This window comes from Centruroides vittatus, unplaced genomic scaffold, assembly GCF_030686945.1.
Source record: "Centruroides vittatus isolate TY-2023 unplaced genomic scaffold, ASM3068694v2 contig_1154, whole genome shotgun sequence".
In the NCBI taxonomy this organism is placed as follows: Eukaryota; Metazoa; Arthropoda; class Arachnida; order Scorpiones; family Buthidae; genus Centruroides; species Centruroides vittatus.
In genome coordinates this window covers 3,962,972-3,989,722 of record NW_027120741.1, presented here as the reverse complement: position 1 = coordinate 3,989,722, position 26,751 = coordinate 3,962,972, and the positions used below count along the sequence as shown (strand labels likewise).

The 26,751-nt window shown below is 30.6% G+C and overlaps 2 protein-coding genes across 7 annotated transcripts in view; both read right to left on the bottom strand.

The window, feature by feature from the left end:
* Nucleotides 1-8,923: 8,923 nt before the first annotated feature.
* lobo (lost boys) lies at nucleotides 8,924-16,843 on the bottom strand. The gene is made up of 17 exons (XM_067274256.1): nucleotides 16,656-16,843; nucleotides 14,636-14,789; nucleotides 14,437-14,562; nucleotides 14,153-14,362; nucleotides 13,875-14,069; nucleotides 11,770-11,973; nucleotides 11,548-11,649; nucleotides 11,423-11,477; nucleotides 11,225-11,353; nucleotides 10,927-11,055; nucleotides 10,545-10,774; nucleotides 10,267-10,479; nucleotides 9,784-9,894; nucleotides 9,595-9,702; nucleotides 9,326-9,523; nucleotides 9,101-9,240; nucleotides 8,924-9,025 (listed from the first exon to the last, which is right to left on the bottom strand). The coding sequence occupies exons 1-17, from the start codon at nucleotides 16,841-16,843 to the stop codon at nucleotides 8,929-8,931; spliced, it is 2,589 nt and encodes an 862-aa protein (XP_067130357.1). The 3' UTR covers nucleotides 8,924-8,928.
* A 5,321-nt stretch (nucleotides 16,844-22,164) lies between these two features.
* LOC136979026 (spermatogenesis-associated protein 13-like) overlaps nucleotides 22,165-26,751 on the bottom strand; it is a 42,626-nt gene continuing 38,039 nt past the window's right edge. For all 6 annotated transcript variants that reach the window (XM_067274911.1, XM_067274906.1, XM_067274924.1 and 3 more), the window contains exons 13-16: nucleotides 26,619-26,703; nucleotides 26,349-26,507; nucleotides 23,861-23,938; nucleotides 22,165-23,150 (exon numbers count right to left, since the gene is read on the bottom strand). In XM_067274911.1, the coding sequence (XP_067131012.1) occupies nucleotides 22,942-23,150; nucleotides 23,861-23,938; nucleotides 26,349-26,507; nucleotides 26,619-26,703 (531 nt within the window). In that variant the 3' untranslated portion in view covers nucleotides 22,165-22,941. The remainder of the gene's footprint in view (nucleotides 23,151-23,860; nucleotides 23,939-26,348; nucleotides 26,508-26,618; nucleotides 26,704-26,751) is intronic.

Sequence of the window (26,751 nt, the reverse complement as noted above, 5' to 3'; positions counted from 1 at the left end):
GAAGTAAGGCTCCTGGAAAGCCAATGTGTCTATGTCATCCTGGAGAATATAAGCATAGGTATCCGACGAGACCGCTTTGCTCCTCCGGAGATTAGCCTGAAGAATATGGAGTGAGTCCTTGTTGATGTTCTTGGTAAGCAGAGTAACAGAGTTAATATTTGAGTTGTAATCCATAATGGAGGGCTGGATAAGTACAGATAAACTATGAGGAGGAATCAGTTATAATTGGTGAGATTGACCTGTTGTATTTTATCTCTTGAGACAGGGACAGTTTAAAGAAAAGGAATTATGATCGGCATTGAGTTGTTTTTCGTTTGTGACAGTTTTATTATATTTTGTGCAGTTCGAGCATTTTGGGTCCCGGCCGAGATTAGGACAATCCTTATATCTGTATCGTTTCTGACAGTGGCTACATCTTTCCCGTTCAACACAATTCTTCGCAAAATGTCCACTCCCACAACACAATCGTAACACCTGACAACATGTATATAGTCATCCACTGTTGCCGAGAACCATTCAATTGATACTCTTTTTAATTCCAGCAAGATGTTTCAAAGTTCTGGTGGAATAGCAATTACCAGATGCCGAAATCCTTTCCCTCGTGCAAAATTAATGCTTCTTATGATTTTGATCGTCGAAGCAAAGGTATCATAGTCCTGGTCTCCCCTGACGTCCCTGTTTTGATGATACAGAGCTTCGACAACATCAGATTCGTCTATGCCATGTGAAACATTTAACAGGATAACAGGACAGTTGGCCTTTTTCTTTTAAGGTTCATTCATATGTTTTTAATGCATTCACTAGTTGCTCTTTGCCCATTAAGGCTGATTTTATCATTTTCAGATCTTCCTCTTTCCGTACCCAAATGCAAATGTCACCGCTTTTTAGGGGATGGATTGCCGTGATTCCAATTCCCAATGACTTTGGGGAAATGTTGTCCTGAATTGTGGCCATGATTTCTTCAGAAACTGGCCTCGGTTCATCTGGATTAGAGATAGGAGATATAATGAGGCTGTGACTGTTTTTTTTTTTTTTTTTTGCGGGTTAGGTATGGCATTTAGTTTACAGTGTTACTCTTGATTAATTTGGTTGTTTGACTTATGGTGCTGGAAGCCGTTTTAACAATGTCCGAGTAAAGAGTAGCTAGTAGGAGTGGTAGGCAGTTCCTATCCTTTTCCCGCAGAGCCAGGACCATCCAAACAGCTGGTTGGCTGCAGCGTGCATTTCAATAGCCGCCTCCCTCGTGTGGAGACGTTCTGCTATTTTTGTTGTTGCGTTGTTGGTGGGAGGAATGCTTGTCAGAATGATATTTAGGCAAGATTGATGTTAGATAAGATTTACTCTTCAGCAAAGTCCATATTGATATTATCTTTATCTATGGCTTCTGTTTTCCGAAGCCATAGATAAAGATAAGAATAATAATAAATAAGGCAAAAGCTCTACAAAACCTTAGAAAGGTGGCAGAAAACCTTGGGGACTGATTGTCAAATCTCCGAATTTTAGACAATAGACTAGTGCGTCAGCAACCACCTCCTCCCAGGATAGGGTAGATTACAGTACTTCGGGTTCGGGGTAGGTTGAAATAAGTCAAGAACAATGGTCTTTGCTCTTGCCACGTGGCGATGATATATGAACAATGTTGGTAGAACGATGAGAAATTGCCCAAGCCCAAGCTTTATAAAGCGGTTGGCAAACACCAGATACACGTGAGGCCCAGGTATAATTGTGAGGCCCGGAAATAGCCCCCTAAAAAAAGGGGATATGTACAAAAGAAATATCTGCCCAATTAGCGCCAAGTTAAGCTGAAAAACTAATAAAAACTCCGACTGCAAGAAAGGAAGACTTCCTCCATAACGGATCTTTTGGAATCGTCGCCCTCTGCGCTCCGTGCTTCTGCTCGCCTCTACCTGGTGTTACATATCTGTGCCGAACTTCAATACGCCGTCACCCCGGGGTCCGCCATCGCTAGGACAAAGAAAACCCTTGAAGACATCTAACGGACTGGACAGTGCCCTTAAGGACCTTGTCGATTATATGTAAGCATTTTTCGACAAAAATAAACGGTTTCTTTGTGAAACGCTTGTTTTTTCTGCCTCCTGAAAACCGCCACCCACATACGTATAGCCCTTAGCCTTCCCGACGGTTGGGAATAAAAACTCCCCCCATTTCGGCGACCTTACATAATCCCGAACAATTAATTAGGGCTCGCAGGGATCGGCCGATGAGTCCCGACGTAACGCTGTGTTAGATGTTTAACCGATGATAAAAAACACTATATCGCCCGATGCGGAAAAGTGTTTGATGAAATGATTTAGAAGTCACTTACGTCACTAAAATCTTGGAAACTGGATAGCGACCAAACGTTTATATTTTGGGGGCGAAAAACAATTTTCTGGGCGACATAGTAAAACATTATATTACAAATAATTAGATATTTTATTCGTTATATAGTACAATAATTAAACAAATAACATTACACTAGTCACTAGTCTATTCAATGCAATACTAGAGTACCTAGATATCTAGGCAAAGTCCTAGAATCTAAGACCTTGATATCTAGATACTGTATGCAATAGAGAGGTTTCAAGGTCGCATGTCACGTGATAAAACACACGTTTGCTCCGCCCATTCGCCATTTTTGTGGTAGTTTTCGCTCGCTTAGCTTGCATGTGGTCTGTTATTCGACGTCGTTTTTTAGTTTAAACGTACAAAAATACTGCAGTTCTATTATCATGGATTAAGTTAAAAAAGATTCTTTTCTTGTGGGCTATTCTAGCGGTCTAACAGGACGAGATGCAGCTCTGTACGAAGAGAAAATTTCGTTATTTCAAGGCGATCCATACGAAGCCAGTTTATCAGACTTCGTCGTAGATCAAAAGTTGTGGCCGAAAGTAAAATTTGGTGACATTATAAACTATTTGGTTTTGACAACAAATTTCTACACCGTCACAAATGAAAGCTTATAAATCTTTAGAGGCCCATAACTATTTAACAAGTGGCTGGGTTTCTCCTGATATAAAAGTAAAAGTAATGAATAACAGCGAAGTAATATTGCCTGGAAAGATATGTTTTCTTTTGTTTGTTTAAACTCGTGTTTTTACGTATTTCTTAACTAAGAATTTTTGTCTGAAAGTAAAAGTTTAATTAAAAACAGCTGTGGAAATTTTTTTATTCAAATTGTTCAGTACTTTTATTTTCTAGTTGAAACTAGCATATAATAAGCCTACTTGCTTTTAGTTTTAACGTGTAATGTTTATAAGTTTGCACTAGCTAAATCCTGAAATTACATTAGTTATTCGTTTATAAATGCACTATACCTAACTAAATTAATATAAGCAAATCAGTAAACTCTTTTAGGTTTTAAAATATAACTTAGTGTTTATTAACGTAAATATTGAAATGAAATGTTTCTGACAAACACTTGTATTGATATTCACTTTATTCATAACGAAATTTTTCCGGTTAATTCTCGAGAGCCATGCAGTTTGCCTTCGTCGTGAAAGCTCCTCAGTTTGGGATCCTTGATGACAAATAATGCCGGGAATTTTAAAAAAATGATGTTCCTTTGTTCTTGAGTGAACTAGCATTACACCCAATTACACAACAAATCACCATAGTGATATTCGCGACGAAAAAAAACAACACAAGAACTCCAGTTAAAGCGCACGCGAACACACACAAAACGTAAACAAGTCACAAACAGTCACAAAGATGGCGCTGGACAATTGCGCATGCTCATGACGTCACTCGTGATGTCGACATGAAACCTCTCTATAAGAATTTGGCATTAGCCTCGGCCCTCGGCATCGGAATTTTGAAGGTTGCAGCAGGGATTCACAACGAATAATACTGTCATCGCAATAAAAAGCGTTATATTTTTATATTTGTTAAATTTGTTAATACTTATGTTTTTTAATTTTGTTAATTATATGAAAATCTAATATATATTCTGAGTAAATAAATGTTTAATTTTTACAAGTATATAATTATCAAATAAACTAATAAACCCAACAAAAATTTTTTCGAAGTGAAGGGGGCGATACTACGTAACGGTTTTATTGAAGGGGGCAATTCGTTTGAGATTGCCCCCTTCAAGGAGATTGAGATCAGATAAGTTCCTAAAAATTAGATTGCCGGTTCAAAACTTTTTGTATATTTTTGTATAGTTTCTCCATCTGTAGTTAATTTTTAATTTATTTTCTATAAATAAATTCTTAATTCATGCATTAAACACGAAGGATTTGTCTGAGATTCAGGCTTAACTTGTGCCCGCGCAAGATATTTTATAATCCCTATTCGATATTATTTAAAGGCTAACAGCTTTTTTTCCATTCAAGCTAATGCAGTTTTCTTTTAACTCTTTATAATCGACTGATTTTCATAGGGTTTGGATTTATGGAAAAAGATAACGAATTACATGAGCGATCTCCTTCCCGGAAGGCCTTCTCACGGAAAATGGGCCTGGAAGCTAGTTTATTTATAATCTGATAAATTAATTTAAATCAACGTTAATTTAAAACACAAATTTACATATGTTTCAATTTAACATTCCGTTGCGATTTATTCCATTTTGATTTTTTATAAATCAAATATAATAATTTACTTACGTTACTGACGTTTACTTAATCACGATTTTTCAGTGAAATCTCAAAAAAGAAAGAAAAAACGTGGAACTTTCGGAAAAATTTATGCTTAAGAATGGCCAACTACAACAGAAAAAGCGAACAATACATTCTAACAATTCGTTACGTATTGTTAGAATATACAGTAGAGCATTGATTATCCGAAACAATTCGGGACTGGGGTTGTTCGGATAGCTGATCATGTACGAAAAATGTATTAAACACAAAACTGTACTGTATATAATTTGTATCACACGTCTTACAAATAGATACCTACATAATGGAGTACATTAAAGTAGGCCTGCAGTTTAGGTAGGCAGGGAGGGGGAGAGTGCTGCAACGCGACATCACTAGCGGAAATTTGAATTTGCCGACTGGAAAGCTTTCGGTTAACCGATATTTAGGTTGCTCGGTATTCGGATAATCGATACGCTACTGTATTTCTAACAACGCGTTACGTATTACAATTCCGATAAATACGTCACTTGTTACGTAAAAACATTAATCGGTTTGAAATATTCTACTTAAAAAGTTAAAATATTCCTGTTTTTCTAATAAACAAAATTATAAAAATGAAATTTACAGATGTCGAGTTTATCATTTATTCTAAAGTAATATCTATATTTTTGAAAGTCCAAACAGGAATTTGTAATAATTGTGGCCAGGTAATGCTACCGGAATGTCTTAAACACAAACCTCCCTGCAAAATTTCAGAAATTTTCGACAGAAGGCACAGGAGTTATTAAGCTTCAAACAGGGTGAACAAAATCGTACCGTCTACACTCTCACATTAACATACATACATACAGAAAGAATCTCAGTGATTTTGTATTTCTCGACGTTTCGAGGTCCCCAGTCCAAAAATGTTAAAATTTTTTGACCGATCGCCATACTTTCCCTCTGTTATATACAGTATAACAATCAGGAAAGTAAAAACGAGCTTAATTATACGACTGAGTGATGAAAGGAGATTAACTGATGATGAACACAGGTGTATTTTAAAATACTTGATGAAGTCATCAATATACTTAATAAAGATTCAATAAAATTTAATACTACTGAAAAACATTCAACCAAATCAGAATATAGGAAAACAAATTTCGTTTTTTTCCCCTCAATGAAATAAGAAATGGACAGTTAATGAAATTAAAAGTATTAAAATACCAACAATGAGGGAAGTCTTTAATTTAAAATAAATAAAGCCTTTCAAACACAATCTGAAGTGGAATAAGTAGTACATGTAGGTCTCGATCATAAATAACATAGTATAATATTTAATTACCATTAATAAAACTAGTAGTAAATAGCCAAAACGATAATTACATCTAAAATTTACAAGAAAATCCTTAAAAAATTATCACAAGAAAACACAGGACTTTTTTTGGGTTTAAAAAAGTGGTTAACGTCAGTTGGTGCAACTGACGTTAGCGTGCAAATGATAGAAAAGTTTTCTGCTAAATGCGTAAATTAAACGTCCAGAATCGATTACACCCTAAAAACGGGCGAGAACTTATCGATTCTTTGAAATATCTTAATATTAGCCCAGTAGAACGTAGAAGAAATCAGATCGGATTATAAGCGGGAACGCGGCCGACCCAAAATTCTCTCCCAAAATTCATACATTTGCGTTCGGAATCGACAGCGCTTTCACTTTCGACATTCTCCGGAAATACCATTCCGAAGGAAAAGATTTCGGAGGACAACCACGCCGTATTATTTGCATATTTTAACATCGGTTATATTCATCGGAGAGCTAGGAAAAGATCCAGGATTTGGTCATTACTGCTTTTAATCATAATTACAGTATTTGTAAAACACTTACATAATAACTCCCTATGCATTCAAAATTAAGAAACAACTATTTTCTCAAGTCAACTGTAGTAAAAGGTCTGCAACACGCTTAGAAGCTCGTGATACCCCCCATCAAATGTTGATTCACGCTAGCGAACAAAAAAACGACACGACAAATTATTAATTTATTAAATTTAAATTGTCAAGTTCACAGTAACCGGAAAAGACACGACCGATCGACAATTCGAGAATGTTTGTTGTTCACATACAGCATAGTGTGAACGATTTTGCCTTTTGGTATCGTCACGTTGGAATTGTAAATATACATTATATTTTAGTATTTTCCAAAAATGGACTGTGAAAAATTAATAGAATTTGTACGTGAATATCAAGAACATGACGCGTTTCATCCAATGTACAGCGATAACGATCGGAAAGAAAACTTTTAGTTTAGAAGAAATTGGTCTGATATATGGGACACTGTGAACTGGGCGATAAAATAAGAGATAAACAATAGACAAAAAAGTATAAATGATTTTGGGTAAAAGTTTACTTAAGTAGTTCCGACGGCGGCACTTCCGGTCGCCATTTTGTTCGTGAACGCGATGTCAACAAACAAGATGGCGACCAGCGACCAGCGCAGGCATTTAAAGAAAAAATCTTTTACTTTTGACATATTTGTAATTCGTTTTCTCGATTTATTCGGTAAAAAACATGTTCGGATGATTCTACGATAGAAAAGGATGAAGTTACGAAAGAAACTTTTTCCGCATTCTTAACACACGTCTACATTCTTCCTCTTACGATTTTCGGATTTATTGGCACTTACTTTCAGGGATGAAGGTACAATATCTGGCTCTTTCCAAACTAAAATACGCGCCTGGATAAAACTTACTCGAATGCTGAACAAACAGGTTGAACCATTCTAGTTTTTTCAACAATGTCGTCGATTTCGACAACCTTTCCAGGTCCATCCAATTTTCATTCCGGTAAAATTAGATTTTGAAACAATCATAATGTGTCGAATGAGACTCGCCCAGTCAACAGCTGTTCGACTACTCACGCTTACAGCCAAACGGGTGACGCTCAAAGTACTGTGCATTCTATGCAAATTAGATGCCAAATAAACGAAAATGTAGTTCCTCGAAAAATTTACGTTTAAAAATTACTTCAAACGATGAACTGTTCATCTTGCATTTATGACACCTAAAAGAAACAGAATCACGATACTTTCGATTATTTAATTTACGACGACCATCACATTTCGAACAATCTGCATCTGCAGGTCGCATACCAAACTTTATGGCAGACATACCAACTGATGAAATTCTCTGGTCAAAATTGAATTCAGGATATTTCGATACTAAAAACTGAATAAAATCCCTCGAAGTACACTTTTGCCAAGAAAATTGTTGATGTTTTCCAAACTCCGCCATTACAACATTAAACGACAAAATATCAAATACAAACTTCGAAAAAATGATTCACATAACAATATATAATTTTTTGAACCTTAATAATTAAATAACTTTTAAAACATTATACAATGTTAGGAAATTATTCTAGTACTAAAATGACGTTAGAAATTTCGTAAACTAAAGATAGAGACACCTAGATTAACTTTTAAAACACGCATGTTGTCGAAATTTCGGAAGTGCCGCCATTGGGACTACCTAAATGCACTTCTACCCCGTATTTATCTATTTACTTTTATAACTAAATATAAAAGGATAGTTGGTATCTACCCAAAAATTAACAAATATACGTGAAAACAAAGACAACACATCACATAAAAATGAATATACATTACATTATACATTAAATACAATAAGAATTAAAACAAAAAAGTATAAAAGTTTTTCGGAATAATTTGTTTTCGAAAAACTGATTTTCTTTGATGTGATTTGTTAACCGATACAATAAACTAACCATACTGCAGTACGTTATTCGAAAACATTCCTTCTCGTAAGTTGAAAATATGTAACTCGTACGTCTTAACCATATTTATATTTATATATATGTTACTAATATTTACAGATAAATAAATAAATAATATCCGCCAAAGGATATGCTTGCTAAGCGTGCAAAAATTTTTAAGATTCTGTCGCCCAGTTAATCGTCGCCCACTTGACTGTCGTCTATTGTTACTCGCCCAGTTGTCGTATACTCCAATTTTGAGTTTATTCGACATTTTGTGTACCCAAATAGGTTTTCTTTTGATTTGGAGTTCGCCTTCGTCGAGTAACACGGCTATTAGCCTGTAGCCAAATCATTGACAGAAAAATTTCTGAACGTGTGTAGATAGTAACGCTAAAGCGACTGACAAATTGTTTTATTGTGTTGTGTTATTACGTGTCCAATACAGTAAATATTCCATAATTTGTCGAGTTGTGTCGTTTTCTTGTCTGATAGTGTAAATCCAGCTTAAAGTGTGAACATTTAAGACGATCATCAAATATTAAATATAAATTTAAATCATCTTTCTATCAAAATCTATATTCTAATTTCAAATAAATTATTTTTTGTCGTCACACAGATGGTCTTGCAATCTTGGATCATCTTTTAGTTTTTTCTTCAGATTACTTATTTTCGTTTCTTTTGTTTCCGTATGCCTATTTATAAAATTTAATCTATAAGACAATATTTAAAATACGTATTAAAAATGTTACTGTTTTATAATTACTTACCATTTTAACCTACTCTCGCTGACACTAATAACCAAATTCATTTTTTTGATTAATTGTAAATGCTCTTCTAGCTCTTGTTTATTTAAGTCGATTTGATGAGTCTTGAACCAATTTTGTTTTTCTTTTAATGTTGTTCTATCCTATAATAAAATCATTACGAAGTCTAAATGTGTTAATTAATCGCATAATTCTCAAATTAAATATGATAAAGACTTGAGCTAATACGTTTTTTAATTGCGTTCTTATTCTTTCGCCTCTGCTATTTAGAAGCTTTTGATAATCTGTTAAACAATCGTTATAAACTTTGTTGGCTTGTCTATCATTCAAAATTTCCGGATACCCTAACTTGGCTAAGTATGGTTTTAGGTAATCTGGGCTTACTTCGTTTGCCATTTTTTGTGTTTCTGGAGCTTCCTCTTCAATCTTTATAAGAAAAATTTACGACACTTTAAAAATAATTCTTTTGAATATGATTTATGAATGTAACAATTTACCTGCTTTTCTTCTTTTTGTAGTATGTCTACTTTTTGCATTTCATATATATTATGTTTTAATTTCAATGCAGCTTTTTCTCGTTCACGAGTGTCCAAAATGGTTTGAATCTAATAAAATGTGTACAAAGAAAATTAAAACTAAAAACCATTCATGAAATTTCAAGTAACTGAATAATAATAATAGCATACTTCTTGTTTAACATTTTGCAAAGAGGCAATTGCTTGAGCTTCACTTTCAATTAAATTGGCAACTAAGAGGTATAAATCTGCTAACTTATAATTGGCTGGTCCTATGCATGCCTAAACAAATAAATAACAAATTGATGATTTTTAAATGTTCTAATCAAAAATATCTAAAATAAATTTGTTATATATTGTTATATTACAAATTTTTATTATATTTTAGTACGATTATACGAATCATTCTAACTTTGTACTTCTTGTTTAAAAAGATAACTTCTTTAAGGGATTTTTAATATAATTTTTCGTTATTGATTGTAAAAATTTCTACTCAAAGTTCTCAAATTACAAGATTTAATCAAGTATAAGGATTATTTTATGAATGTCTACTAACTGGTTATAATACCACTGGTTATAATAATATTTATATAATTTAAAGGCTACACATTGTTAATAGGTTGACTCTCTGTCCATAAAACAATACAAAATTACCTGAAATCCAGACCACATTTCGTGAGTAAATACAAAACCATGTCCTTTTTTCTTCTCTTTTGGTTTTATTATGTCTATAAGAGAATGGCTAATGCAATCATCTGCCGTTTGAAATTTTAAAAGATACGTCTCGTCTTCTATTAAATATCTTTTCTTATAAATATCTTGATCGGCAGGAAGATCGTAGTTTCTTGAAAACGTTTCTTCGATACTCTTTAATTTTTATTATATATTAGAAAATTAAATATATAAAATAACGACAGCAAATGATAACTTACTAAAATTTTCGAGTCTGAACTGTCTTTTGCGGCTAGACGAAGCAAAATGCCAACATTGTGGTATGTGATAGTTCTTTCACAAAGCCTATCTTCTCTTGCAGTATATTCTTCTGTAAGCTTATCTGTAGTTCGAACTAATTTAGTTAAACCATCTAATCTTGAATCACTATAGAATATCATTGTTCTTTCATCGTCTGGTTTCTTCGAGTCGTTTACATTATAAATATGTTCTGTTTCGATAATTAAAGATTATTTTAGGGGTATTAAGATGATAATACAAAATTATTTGATTATCATCCACAAGTGCAGTTATTGTAATTCTTTAGAATTGAGTTTTTGAGTTTTATAAATTTGTAATTAAAAAAGAAAGCAAAAATCTTGCCTTTTAAACTATCCTTTCTAAATGGTAAAAAGTATTCATGAATTGTCTGTTTTGGAAGATCTATAATTTGTTTCTTCATATTATCGTTCCGATTTTTAAAAACTTTTTTAACTTTTATCAGTGATTTGTCTGAAATTATTTACGTATTTTTAATATTTTAAAGTAAATAATATATATTATAATATTTTTACTTACAATCTTTATCAGAATAGTAATCAATTTCACTTATAAGTCCGTCATTAGAATAAAAAGGTGCAAATCTCTGATACTATATATATATTATAATATTTTTACTTACAATCTTTATCAGAATAGTAATCAATTTCACTTATAAGTCCGTCATCAGAATAAAAAGGTGCAAATCTCTGATACTTTAAGTAACTATAACATCTTAATTTTGCTCCATTAGGAAATTTTCTATAAAAATCTAGAATTTAAATAGTTTTCAAGAATTATCGTTAAAAATTTTTTTAATTTTCCGAAATATGTTAATTACCTTTGCTAGATATATTAAAGGGTTCTGTCCAAGATACGGGCATAACCATTTGGTCCTATTTAAAATTTAACTTTTAATGCTTTTAATAAAAAATATAGAAAAATCAAAGTAGAAATAATGATTACATTAATTAATGAAGACTTATTATTTTCTGCTGTACTGGTATTTAATTTAATGGGGAAAACTTTCATCCAAAATTTCTCATTTTCCAAATCAAATAACGCATACTGAAGAATAAGTATTGAAGATTTAATACTTGTGATTAAAATATATACTAATGTATAATTTAAAATTATAACATCAAACAATATACGTAAAACTATAGGAAAATACAAAATGTTAAATACCTGTTTCTTAGATCTTAAGTTAATCCAAAAATTGTTGCTGTTCCAAACAGCTTCGACAAATCTATAATCAGGAGAATTTAAATTTATTCTTTCGCCAGTTGACGGTTCGATAAAGAAATCGCAAAAAATTCCATTCTTTCCGGCTTTGACTAAGATCCAAAAATGTACACGCTGATTGAAAAAAGGATCTTTAATCTCTTTTTCCTACGGTGTAATGGAAAAATTTTATCCAAATTAATAGTCTTGATAAAGTTATTTAAATAAAATGATTAAGTAAGCCTTATATTTATAAATTAATAAATTAACAGATTACATCTTTGTCTTGTGATCAAATGTTTTTCTTATGATCTTTTAAATACGATCTTTATGCATGTTTGTGAATTGTCGAAAAAATCAGTAAGTTAATCAATGGTAGCAATTTTTTATGATGACCGTCTATGCCGTTTTCCTGATGATCATTTTATTTTATTGAAATTATTTTATAACGTCGCAATATTGTATAATATATAAAATGAAAAAGCAATTTCTATAATCAGAAAATAATTTATTTTTGCTGTATTCATCTTGTCAGAATAATGTACAGTACACTTTCTCGTCAAATTGCCGTCATTATTATGCTTTATCATAAAAATATAAAAATGATGTCAAATTGATGTTAAAGTGTTTTGACAAAATGAACTTACTTTTTCTTATCGAATTTTTCGTGATCTTGCTGGACTATTATCAATTACACCTTTTATGTTTTTTAATATAATTGAGAAATGAAAATTCACAAATATTCAATTATGAAATATTGTAGATATAATTCAAAATTTATATATAAATAAGTGAAGGTATTAAACAACCTTAAGCTATCTCAATCTTTTAAATTGAGGAAACTGAAGGTGGAGAAAAAAGTAAAAATAGGTACCATCAGAGGTATGTTTTATTAATAAGAAAAAATATTTGAGCACTTTATCCTTCCTTCCAATCCTACAGCACTTATTTTTCCAATAATCGGCAATATGGCAGGTAAATACGTCACCCAAATAAATATTTATTTTGAATTAATTTTTAAGAACCAAACAATATCACTGTTAAAAGCGTTTAAATAAAACATGCTAAAGAGTTTTTCCAAATTATGGCGGTACAAAATATTAAAAAATATTTTCTCATCACGACATTTTAAGAAATCAAACAAATAACTAAAAAAGAACTTTTATATCTTAATGAACTTATTGATCACAATCAGAAGAAAAGAAGACTTGTTTGTCAGCTGCTGTCAGTTCTACACAATCTTCATGGACACTGTTTACAGATGCATATCACGAACTTCATTTTCGGCATAGATGAAGCGAAACCAAGACTGATCTTTTCACAGAATTTTTATTTTTTCCGGAACTTTTATCTGCAACTTTATTGGTATTTTTGTTCTTCTTTTGTTTTTTCGACGGAGAAGCTTCAAGAGTTTCCCAAAAAGGAATATGGTGACTTGGGTATCTTTTGCATTAATTGATGCCTTTCTTTTTCTTGGCTTCTTTTTTTTATGAATTTCGGTGTTGACAGCAATGAATGAAAAAAGCTGTTGCACGATAACACCGGAGATTTGTTGTCTGGTGAATGTTTGAAATAAGTTACAAAGCAAATGCGTTTGTAACGATAAACGCACAAGTGGCATAATTGACACTTCACAAATAATCTATTTTTCTGTTCTTTCGGAATATTTATCAACAAAACTGATATTATATTTTTAAAGTACTGTACATTAAATTTACTTCAAAATGACTATACATGAAAATTTTTACCTTCAGAAGAATTCTACAACTCACAATTAAGTAAACCTGTAAATTATAATAGAGAAACTTTCGACGAAACGTAATGACATAAATGACTATAAAAGCAAACAAACCATTTCAAGGTAGTTCGTATCTACGTAGCTATGCTTTGAGGTACAGATTTTGCCATTTATCAACAATTTCATATATTAACCAATATACATTTAGGTGGAGTAATTAGTAGTAATGGCGCAATTACCTGCATTGATCTTATATTTTATTATACTATTTCGCTACGTATATTTACAAATCCAAAATATTTATAGTCAACTTATGAAATTTCGGACTTACAGATTTAACGCTGGCATCATCATTGCTGCTATTTTCATTGGATTCATTACAAGCTTTATCTTCATCCATATTTGACACATTGTTTTCTTCACAATTTTCATGTTTTATGCCCATTGTTTTATCATATTTGCTATAAAACTGCATCGGAGGTTTCGGTATATATTTTGTCACTTCCTTTGGAGCTTCTTTTAGTATCTGCTATAAAATAATCTTCGTAATTAAATGTCTCATGTATTTATATAAAGATTTAATTGAATACATAACTTGTTTTTTAAAACCTTATCATCATTATCAAATGGGTCTTCATCCAGAGGAGGATTAGATTTGTTTCTTTCATCCATTTCGCAAACCTCGAGAGATGCATATCCATGTACGATGTAAACATCATAAAGTGATGCAGACAGTAGACAATATAAGATCATACTAAGATCTAAACTATTTCCTTCTTGTTTTTCGACAGAAAATTTGGGAGATGGAACAATTATTGGCTAAAAATCCGCAACAAAACAATATTTAAATTAAAGATTATATCAATAGCCCTTAAAAATTTGAAAGAACTTACTGTGTGTATTGGGCATTCTAAACATTTATATTTCATGAAATCTGCTATAAATTTAGAACATGATTGCCATTCAAATAATTCATAATAGTGCAAAGAGACTGGTTCAAGATATGTTGTAATTAATTTCTAAAAATATTGCATATATATATATTTTAAATATATCAATTATGGCAGATTATTTTAAATTTCATATACTTACTTTAGTGCCACATTCGTTGAATACAATTAGAAAAGGTTCGGCACGATTGGGACACGAATTTTGAAAACACTTGATAAATCTTTCTGTAATTTTCAACAATTCGTCTTCGTGTTTTGTATTAAAGCGATAATTTTTAGAAGCGGAATCCAAATCACTATAAAATTTAATAAAATTATGCTAAAGTATTTTAGATTGTTATAGTGAGTGCTTTTTGTATCTTAAACCAGCTTCAAATGAAACTAATAAGATTCAATTAACTAAAGAAAATCTCAAGTAGCATATCTAAGTCTATTTCCAGATTTGATTTCCAGAAAAAATGTTATGTATAAAATTCATATTGCGAGCCATTCGACTGATGATTTGCCGAAGAATATGTGTTTTTGAAACTGCCGAAGAATATGTGTTTTTGTTCTTTTAACTCTTTCTGCCCATAGGCTTTTTTTTTACTCGTGTCCATTCTAGTTTTTAAAAATTGATATACTTAATTAAACACTTTAATAGGGGCCAGTTTCTTATAGAGTCTTTCCGCGGGGCACTTCTCCCGGCAGATCACCTATGCGTTGCATTTCAAACTAAACCAAACTAAATAGAATTGTTTTGTACCCATGGACGGAATCCATATCATAACGAAATCTGTATGTTTGTTAAACTATAATAAAGGTTTTATTTAAATACTATATTTTAACTAGAAAATTCAAAAAAATAAATAAATAAATAAAATAAAAATAGAGTCACTAAATATGCCGAAGTGCCCAAATATCGGAAAGATAATTTTAAATAAATAAATTTTAATAAAGTTAATAATTAAATAAGCTTTTACAGCAAAGCTTTTCAATATTTTTCGTTGTTGGGTGTTACCAGAGATGTATCAATGACAGAATGATCATCGCCGATTTACATAGCTATATTTTATGAAATACAATCAGATTTTGTATAAAACGATTGAACAAATATGTAATTATCCTTTTTCCTACTAAATTCTAGAAAGAAATTTAATTTGTCCAGTATAATAAAATTTATAATAGTATAATAACAGTATAATAAAATCGGAGGGATCTCAACAAACTTTTCCAAAACTATAGCAACATAGCTCAAATCGATTTAAAGCTCTTTAAACAATACTTTGGTTTTAGGAATGTGAAGTTTACTGTTCTGTTGGCCAAATAAACTGGTTGGCCACTTACGTCAGTGACTTCAAAGTGGTGAAGTTTGATTTATATTAAGACATAGACAGTTTTATAGGAAAATTTCAGGAGTGGCCACAAAGCGAAGTTTTTTTTTTAAATTTTAAAAAATGTATTTATACAGATGCGTGAAATTTAATTGTTTTATCAAAAATCAATAAAAAGTTTTTGTCACTTAGAAATCTAAAAAAGTCAAATAAAAAAAGACGTGAAATCGATCACCCATTTTATAGATGCAGACAAATATTTCAAAATCCGAAACACACGGCTCCAAGCATTTTGGATAAAGGATTCTCAATCCATATTTAAATTTACATTAAATTGTATCATTGCTGTAGCTATTCTTGTTCTATGAATAACTAATGATACCTTGTTTTTTAGAAAATATTATTAGTTAACCATTAATAAAAATCGATCTTCTAGAGTGAGAAATGTCGTTTCCTCCCTTATCTCCCGATTTTTTTTAACTCTCCGCTCCATGGACACTAAAAGGACCCTTTTCCAGGACCATTGCGAATTTGGCTGTTTTTCCAATGAGGCGATCAGATAGTGAAGGACGAACCAGTCATATCTGGAACAGATCTCTCATGAAAATTTCGAGATTTTTGACCCGGACTATAGCATAGGTTCCATAGAACAGCAGATTGACACATTCACAGTCTCGGACCATGTACTATATTTCAAAATAAAATCTTAAAATGTAAAGTTTACAATTTTAGAAAATTTATCAATTGACATTCAAACTCGACTGACCCAGGGACTCAAAAAAAAAAAAAAAAAAAGAAAAAAAAGAAATTGTGATTTAATAGTAAAAATTACACAATAAAAATATTTACATTAAAGGATTCGGCCTTTCGTCGTTCATTTTCATTTTGGCTAACGAGTAGATAATTTCTTTGTTCAATGCTTTTAACTTTTGTTCATATTCGTCTTTTTCTTTTGGATCTCTAGGAACACTTTCTATGAAACTTCCTTTAGAATCCAAATAATCCAAATGCAATTTCTGACGAATAATTCCACTCATTTTTTATCAATCTGCAAATAGTAAATTAAAAAAAAACCTCGTAAATCGATAAAAGCTTTTTAATGCGTTTATAAGTACAATTTGTATTTCTAAACTCTTTTGTCTATTGAAGTGTATCATCTCTAATTTTTTGACATCATAATTAAAATTTTATTAGGAAAAATTTTCCATTACATTGGTTTTTTATTAATGAGATTAGGGCTTTATAATTAGAAATATCTCATTCAAACTAAGCCTGGGAATTCGATTACTCTATTGTATTTTTCCCAAATGTAAATTTTTCATCATCATGCACTAAGATAATAATTTATACCATACGTGGAAGCATTTTTGAATACAATTTAATTTCTTATAATTAACCTTCTTGCAATTGTCCAAATATTATTAATTAGTCTTTTTTTTCATAACTAAAACTTAATAAATGATCATACTTTAGATGTTATTCAAATCTAAAAATTATTCCTTTAAATTTGAACATTTGTTTTGTTCCGAAATAATTCGAATAATTTTTAAAATATTCTATTTTTATAATTCTATTAAAAAATAAGTTTCTTCTGAAAAGGTTATGATTATTACTTATGTAAAATTCAACAGATTTATTTAAGAATTTTAAATTATTTTGTTTGAGTTTGTATTAGGCTATATCTAGTGTATCGTAAAACAACTTCTCTTCAAATCAAATTTATATTTCTGATTATTGATTCTATAATCATATTTTCTAATTGTCTCTTAATAGTTTAAATAGATAAATAATAATAATAAATATTCCATCATATGAATTTTGGTACAGGCGATTCAAATTAAAATGTTTCTGGATAAAAATTTTTGAATTTAATAAACTTCATATAACTCATTGTATATGAATTGTCAATTTATATTTGAATTGATAAGCGTTATATTGATGATGTATTAAATATTTCAATTCAAGACGATAGCAGGCGGTTAAAGTTACCTATGGTTCCAAGATGGCGGCTCGTCTGATTCCAGCAAGAAAACAGTGTGACGCACGTTCTAACCTAACCTAACCTATTCTAATAGTTTTGTTGGTAATAATTATGGTAATTTATTAGAATAGGTTAGGTTAGGTTAGAACGTGCGTCCCCACTGTTTTCCTTCTATTTGCTGAAATCAGAGACGAGCCGCCATCTTGGAACCATAGATAACATTAACCTAAGTATGGTGGTCCCAGTGTTATAATGTGATGAAAATTGGCTCAGAAGTAGGTATTAAATGATTAACTACTGCTTAATATTGGACCAAATTTTTCACGAGACTTGAGGTTACGTACGAAAATTAATTTTTGAATTTTCAAATTATCACTGCTTCTTTGCGTTAAATCGCGATTTAAAAAATATGTCATTAGTGGAAAACCAACGCGTTGGGAAAACACGAGGAAAACACTTAATCACACACAACGAACAAAATCCTCGAAGGCAAACTACGGAATTTCTGATAGGAAAAAAAAACCCAATAATTTTTAATATTATATGTCATTATTATTAATAATTTATTAACTAAAGGAATAACAAACACATCATAAAACTCACAGAAATGACAATATTGTGTATACTAGAAAAATGTTTCGAACATTTACTGTTGCTATGGTGACGTTTGTTTATCGAATAAATTTCGCCATCTCTCGTTAAAATTGTTTTCTGACGAAAATGTAAAAAAAATTTTTTAAGGAATTCTATCGATTTTATATAAATTTCAAACAATTACCTATTCAATTAAATTTATAAATTTAATAAATTTGCAGCTTCCAAAACGAATATTTAATAAGTTAGTTTTTATCTCTATGTAACCACTTCGCCCCATTGTGAGACTGACCGAACCCATAATGGGCTTACTAAAAGAGGCCCTCTTAATGCCCACATAACGGAAAGAGTTTTAAAAAAAACCACGTCACATAGCAGGTCCATCGCACATCACTACTACTACGGGGCGCCATAACCCAGTAGCCATCGCCCAACGTGAAGATGACACAAGAAAAATTGCAGGAATTGTTAAAAATCAACGAATAACACACAATAGAGTACCCAAACACACCAAAAATGAAGCGAAAAAGTTCGGAAAATATACGAGGTAATGCAAGAGCAACAGCGAGAGACGATTTGCATGCGTAACAGATTGGATTTGTAGTTCGAGCTTCGAGGCAAAATTTTGTCGTATTTAGTGTTCGAAGTTAGAGTCGTTCGAAGAATGAGGTACCATTGTATTTAATACTTCCTCAATATCGGATTTACTTTTCTTCAATATTTCCTCGATACTTTTTATAACTTTTAGTGACTCTCTAACAAGTAAGACTGGATTCCTGACTGCAAAATTTTATCTGCAGGCATAATTATTTCTAGAATTGCTTTTAAGAAAATCCAGAACAAGCAGAAACAAGCCTTTATTTTTAATAGTAATAAATAAGATAGCATTCATGTTTTTTGAATATTCAAACCATTTATATTTTAAAATCATTTATTAGAAATTTCTGTCATTTTTATTTTTTTAGAGAAACATGAATTTATGTCAAATTGTGTCTTCTCCGAATTCTTGATATCCGTGGGCTCATTAACGATAGTAACTCCCTCTGAACTTGCTCATGCAATAGTATTATTCGTAGTCAGCTGAACGATTTGTGATAGTTTCGATTTTGATGATAGTTCAATTACAAATGTTTCCATTATTACAACAATAAATGTAATTTAAGTACGTTGCAACATTATTTACCTTAAATCAAATAAGAATTTCACAGCTTTCGGTTGCAGTTTGCATTAATCGCTGTTTATAGTGAAAGCAACGCTACTGTTTGGCAGCTTGGCAGAAAGATGACAATAGTGGCATATTTAGCAGATGGCACATATCTATCTCGTGCCACACTGATAATGAAAAAGTAATAATTAGACTCCGGGCACACTGGCTCGTCTTAAAAAACGACGGAATTCACAAAGTAATTGCATTCTGTTTTTAAACTCTTTCTGCCCTGTGGGCACTAAGAGGGCCTCTTTTAGTTAGTTTGTTTGGTTAGTTATGGCAACGCAACACTTGGACGATTTGCCTAGGGGGATGCCTTCCGGGAGGTCTTTTTAAGGGAAACTGGCCCCTATTTAGTCGTTACAGACGTGGAGAAAACCTGGAAAACTCCACGTGGCCAACCCGTCCGAGCGAGGCGCGAATCCAGGACCGAACTCTCAGTGTTCAGGGTCTAGTCGACGCAAGTGCGGGGACGAAACCGTTCGGCCACTGGTGGGCACGGGCCTTGTTCGTCAGGCCCATCCTAGTCTCGTGTAATAATTAATTTTCGTAACTCTCACCTGACCCGTCTTGTTCGTACGCCAGGTTCCCTGTCGTATATCCAAGCAATGAAAGTCCACTAAATCTGTCTTTAGATTTTATTCACACAAAACAAAAATCAACTATTTACATTAATTCGGTTATAAGAGCATTCCGCTGTGTTCCCGCGCTTTTGGAACTTAACAACTCCTTTTTCTTGGTGTTGCCAACTCTCGACAAAAACCAAAAATATTCCCGCCATCTAGTGGGATGAATGGGTCAGGCCTCTTTTAGCAAGCCCATTATAGGTTCGGCCGGGTGGTGAGGGACGGGCCCTGACATATCCGAACTAGGGTTTCTCATTTCCCGGTCTTTTGCTTGTCCCGGGATTCCGGAAAAAAGTGACCTGTTTCCCGGGATATAATTAATTATTTTTAAAATATAAAAAATATCTTGAAATCGAATGATATTAAATTACTTTTAAAAAATGAAAAATAATTATATGTTCTGCAACCTCCAAAATCATAATATTAATAATACAGTGTAAAACATATATTACAATTACCTTTGAATTACGTAGAAATCTTCACAAATAGAAAAAACTTATTAAAATTTGCTGGAAACTGCTTTCAAAAATATTCCTGTAAATTGAGTTGAAAATTTAAAGAAAAAATGAACTTAGATCAAACTTCTAACTTAGAAGGTAATTTTCGTTATTTAAATAAAACATAAAAATTTACAATACTATTTTGTATTAAGATTTTGAAAACCAAAGATGGTCAATACTCCTGTCACACAATCTGGTTATTATTTTAATAATGAAAAGTCCCGCTACTAAAAATGCCCTTTCCAATTCGATGGATGTGGGTGGAATCGTCTGTAATGCATTTAAGGGAAGACAAATGTTACGTGTTTTTTCACCCGTAACCTGGAAGATTTCTAGTTCGTTTTCGAGATGCGTTGCAGTACTTCTTTTGCTCTCAAGTATTCTTGATTTGTCTACCTCGGCTGCTTTAATACCGGTATCAAGCTTATAGCCCGATAATTTTGCAATTGGTTTAGCTTTAATAATCAGGTTTATGAAGAAAAACTTCATACTTGCAGACTTCGTACTCATTTCTATCCTTGCCCAATTTGTACAACCTGGCATAATGCAGTTATTGAAGCTACTGGGTATAGTTAAAATTAAGACGGCATCGGCGCAATTATTCAAGATATTACAGGTTCTGACAAGTAAAGAATTTTCAGAGTCCTGCCACAAATACATGTTGATTATTAACAATCTGTGGGATGTCATAACAAGCAAAAATTTAAAAAACTAATAAGCAGGCTTAAAATTAATAAATACAAATGTATTCTGACAGTTTGTGGTTAATTATACTTTCTATTTGCAAAATTTGCTCAACTTTAACACACACACCAAAAAAAAAGTGAACTTTTAAGAAATTTGCAGGATTTCCCAGGTTAAAAAAACAGCAGGGATCCCGTTTGAAACCCTAATCTGAACAGACTACCCCCAAAAACTTCCTGGGGATTTATCGACCCGTTTGGATTCGAACCTGGGTACCCAGAGCACCCAGATCGGTAGGCTGCCACCTTGACCACCTCTAGAATAGGCCATCAAAGCAATTGCATTAGTGAAATACAGTATATTAGAAAACTGGCTATTTTAGATAAATAACAACGAAGATTTATATTTAATGTAGTTAAGTATACTTTAACATTTTTAAACCATATTTCATTAGTGAAGTAAAGATAATTTTTTTATCTAAACAATAATAGAATGAAAACTCAATGTTTTATGATAAAATATCTACAGTACATAATATTGCTGTTCCAGAACACTGACATAAAAACTTTATATTTACTAAAAAAATTATTAATTAAATTTTAAAAATTTTTGTACTTGAAGGATTATTTCTGAAACATGCTAAATCCAATTTTAAATGTTACTTTGCCTTGGATTGCATATACCGTATACATTACTTATTTGGTATATTTTAATTTTATTATTTTATTGGATTAATAATCTTATAAAAATAAATAAAATTTTAGCATAGTATTTAAAAATTTTTTATTAAATTTAAGATTTTCTTTTATACACAGAATTCAATTATTTGAAACATGAGTTTTTATATGTTGCTGCTGTTAGTTTTGGCAGTGATTCACCAATTTTTATTTTATAATTCCATAAATTGAATTGTTTTAAGTCTTGTCTAATATGTGATAAATGTTTACCAATGTTCAAATTGAATAATTATTTTATTATTACTTTTGACCTATACCTAATAATTGGATTTTTAACTAATCTATTGAACAAAGCTTTTCCTGATGGTAAAATGATATATACAATAGTAAATAATTTAAAATGAAACAGTGAAATTGTGAACTAACATTTTTCGATACTAACAATATACAAAAATTAATATAGAAAATGTTATGTAAATGGTGCTGCAAATTTAAAATAATAATACTACAAACTAAGTAGAAAAATGCTAGGTCAAAAATTCACTGCCTATTTTTTATAATGTATTTACTAATGATTAGTAAATAAATGGCAACAAAATATTTTCTATACATCTTATTTTAGAGTACATGTTACAAAACCAAAATTAAATTTCAAAATGACCTATCCTTTACATTTAGTTACTTTAACTGTACATATTTCACAATATATACAAATATATTTCACCCGCAAGTGGTTAAAACACCACATTCGATATTCATGAAGTGTCCATGAGGACAATAAGGAAGACAAAAATGGCAGACTGCACACTGGTGCAGTCCTTTAACTGAATGAGATGATTTTTAAATATTACAGTAACCATTATGAATCATTTTTTTGGCTTCTTGCTGCTTCCAAAGTGAAACCAGCCCGATCCTTTCTTTTTTGGTAGTCCGTGTCTGGCACTGGCTGATACTGCCACGCTGGGATGAAGATTGGATGGCAAACTACCCGTTCTAGATTTTGGCTCTGGTGGATCTAACAAAAGTTCTGCAACTGCTGTATCTGGATGAGGACGTGAACCTTTTACTAATTTAGCTGTAAAAATAAGTCTTTTGTTATTCAAATTATGATATAAAAATTAAACTGAAATACTAATTCATAGGAATGTTCTTAAATGCAACTAAAAAACAATCACATGATAAACTATTTTATGCACTTAAACACTTTGTATACAGCTGCAATATGGTCGTTAATTACAAATCAACTGCTGCATTATGTAATAGAGTAACACATCAAAAAATTTCTCATGAAAGCACTTTCAAGTCATTACAAAAATTAAAAAAAGAAACAATTCTATAGAATTGTATTTTTGTTTTGAAAGTGTTCCTGTTAAATTTGTAAGTACTTCCTTGAGAAAATCATTTTTTATACAATTTTAAATATAATCTAGTCAATTAAATTTAACTTAAGGCAGACAATACAGGAGCATAAAAATAATTCAAATGTAAACTTGTTCATCAAATAAAAACAACAGGTTTTTTTTTAATTCAAGTAGTTTTCTTTAACATGAACAGAACAATTTTTACAGCATTATATATGCTTAAAATTAAAACATTTCTTAATATGAAATATTTTAATAATTTTACTTCATTTTTATTAAATTAGTATTATAATATACTGTGACTATTAATTTGATTATTAATATAATTTTAAAATAAATAATTTTTTTAAATATATAAATAAAGTTTACATTAATATATTAAAAATAGCATCATTATTATTATTATTATTATTTGTGGACTTACCTCTTGGTCTTTTTGGTTTAAATTTATTTATAACTGCTAACCTTGCTGCCTTTTTTGCTTCTTCAGTAACAACATAACCTAAAAATATTAGGTTATAATAAAATATTTATTATAATTTCAGAACTTCAAAACTAACAAAGCAATCATTTATTATTCATATATATTATAATAAGTGAGTAATATTTTTCTTATTTGCTATTTCTACTCTTTAGAAACCTGATATTGAATTCAATTCTATACATCGAAACACAATACAAGTTATTTTCAAATGAAATTTCTTTTTAAATTTTATTCAAAAATCCATTGTAAAAGGTTATAATTAATTCTAGATTTTTGCAAATAAAATAGTACTTAAAAACATGTTTCAGTTTGCATTTATATGGTATTATCATTTCAAATTACCTAACTTTAATAAATTATTTAATACAGTTTTATCTTCATCTTTCCTGTCAAAAAACAAAGGTTTACAATTAATTTAGTCTTTTTCAAAGATAACGTTAAATTTCTATAATTTTTTTTTTAATTATTGAAACAAAGCATTTGTAATGTAAAAACATTATATGAGATATTTTCTCATATAATGTTTTTACATTACAAATAGCTTAACTCTGCGATATATTTTTCATAGATTAGAAATTATAAAATGTTTTTGTTTTTGGAGTATATGAATAATACAGCCTAATACTTTTCAAATTTCAAGCAGTCACATTAAATTACTTATCTACTTCTTGATTTCATATGACAATTGCTATTATTATTAAAAATTAAATCAACAAATAAATTGCTGAATGGTTAACATTTGTCATTTATTAAATCTTAATATGCCACATTTTATAAAGCTACTTTTCTATAATATATAAAAACAGAATTATTATGTTTATTAATCAAATACAAAAACATTTGGATTTTCTTCTATATTACATTCATTAAAATAAAATATTTTAACCTTGTGTTGATGTAATGGGGTCTTAAGACCTCATAAGATTATTATTTGCTAATATACTTATCCCATTGCCCTTATTTACCTCCTACTTACACAAAAATGACAAAATTAAAATTATTATAATATTTTTTTCAGATATATTATACATGACAATTATACTTCATTTAATAATATTTCATTTTTGTCTAAGAATCATTGTTATTATTGGAATAAGTAAACTGTATTGAGTTCTTTTTCAACTCCATTTCATCAAGTATTTTACATAATTTGAAAATTCTCAAAAAATTAAATGCTGCTGAGATCTGAAACCTTTGATACAAAAACAAAGTTTTGATGAAAATGCATTTCTTAAAAACAATTCAGTATCCAGATAAAAAGCAGGGATTATTTTGGTTTATTATTATTATTTTTTAATCATGGAGATTATTGTTTCATTTTTTTATCCTGTAATAGTTTTAGTGTAATAAGACAAGCCTATAAAATTTCTTATATAATTTTCAAATGCATACAAAGTCAACTGAAAGAACAAAACATCATGCAAAAGCTATTAAAAGAAATGTAAAGGAGAATCTAAGTTTATAGGACTGAATTTTTGTGCTGTGTATTTTACTTTCCTGGGCCTGGATTCACAAGCATCTCATAAGACATGACATTACAATATTGGAGAGATACTAAGTTAACTTACTAGAAACTAATGATATTTTATATTTGGTATTCCCAAAACATTGTAGAATTTACAACAAAACAAAAGAAATTGGTAATGAGAGTATGTCTTACAACATAACTAGTGACTGCTTCTGTTTTAATAGAGCCAATAGGAAGGTATATTTTAGTGACTTGTTTTCAATAAATTTTGCATTTTTGGATGTCAAAAAGTTCATTAATTACTATCCGTGCTAAAATTAAAAATAATTGATAATGGCACTGACTTCAATTTTATTTCTATTAATCAATGTATTGCATCAAGTTTATAATTGTATATGCTATGCTATGACGTCGATGACACATGCTTAAAGTATTCTTCTAGTTGAAAATAGAAGCTGGATTATAATGGATTGTTAGAGTTCTTTTAATCTAAAATATTTTTATGTTAACTTATCACTTTAGTGTTGCATGAAAAATTGTTTGGTAGGCCTATTTAATTTAAAATTTTCCAAACTATGTCATAATAATTATTAATTGATTCATAAATTATGGCTTTATTTTGTTTGCAATAATTTTTGGGGAAGTTTGTGTATGTTTGGGAGAAATTTTGAATCCTGAAAATATTCTGCACCCTTTTCATAATTTGCATTGCACCACATTATTTCTTGCTGCTTGCAGACAGTTATATTTGGTCAACCATATTGTAGGCAAAGAAATCAACAAGGCAGCCAAGGAGGGAAATTCCTTCACTTTTCCTGACTTTTTGACAAATTTCCTGACTTTCTGTGATTTCTTCTGAACACTAATGAAAATCCCTGATTTTCCAGGTAGGTAGGAATCCTGCTTATGTAAAAACTAAACTAATATCTTTATAATTTAGATTAAATGTATATTACATACCTTGTAATTTGTCTTCCTTCACCCTTTTTCTTTCTTCTTTAAATGATTGTAACCATTGTTCTTTTTCACTAGGAGTCTTTGTATAAAATAAAAACCATTTTTCACGTGTTGCACAATACACTTTCCATGCATTTTTCACTGTTACACCAAACTGCAAATCTAAAATATATTAACATAAAATGTAGCTAATCTGAAACAACTTGTCTTTAAATTAATAAATGTCATTTAAGTATTTCTAATAACAAAAAAAAAATAATATTCAAATTGTACCTTTTCCATCTTCCAAATCAATTACACAACTATCATCTAAATCTATTCTTCCCTTATAAACATAAGTGTTACGTTTTAATAAATCCTATAAAAGTAATAGTAATATATAATTAATATGATATAATTTCTAATT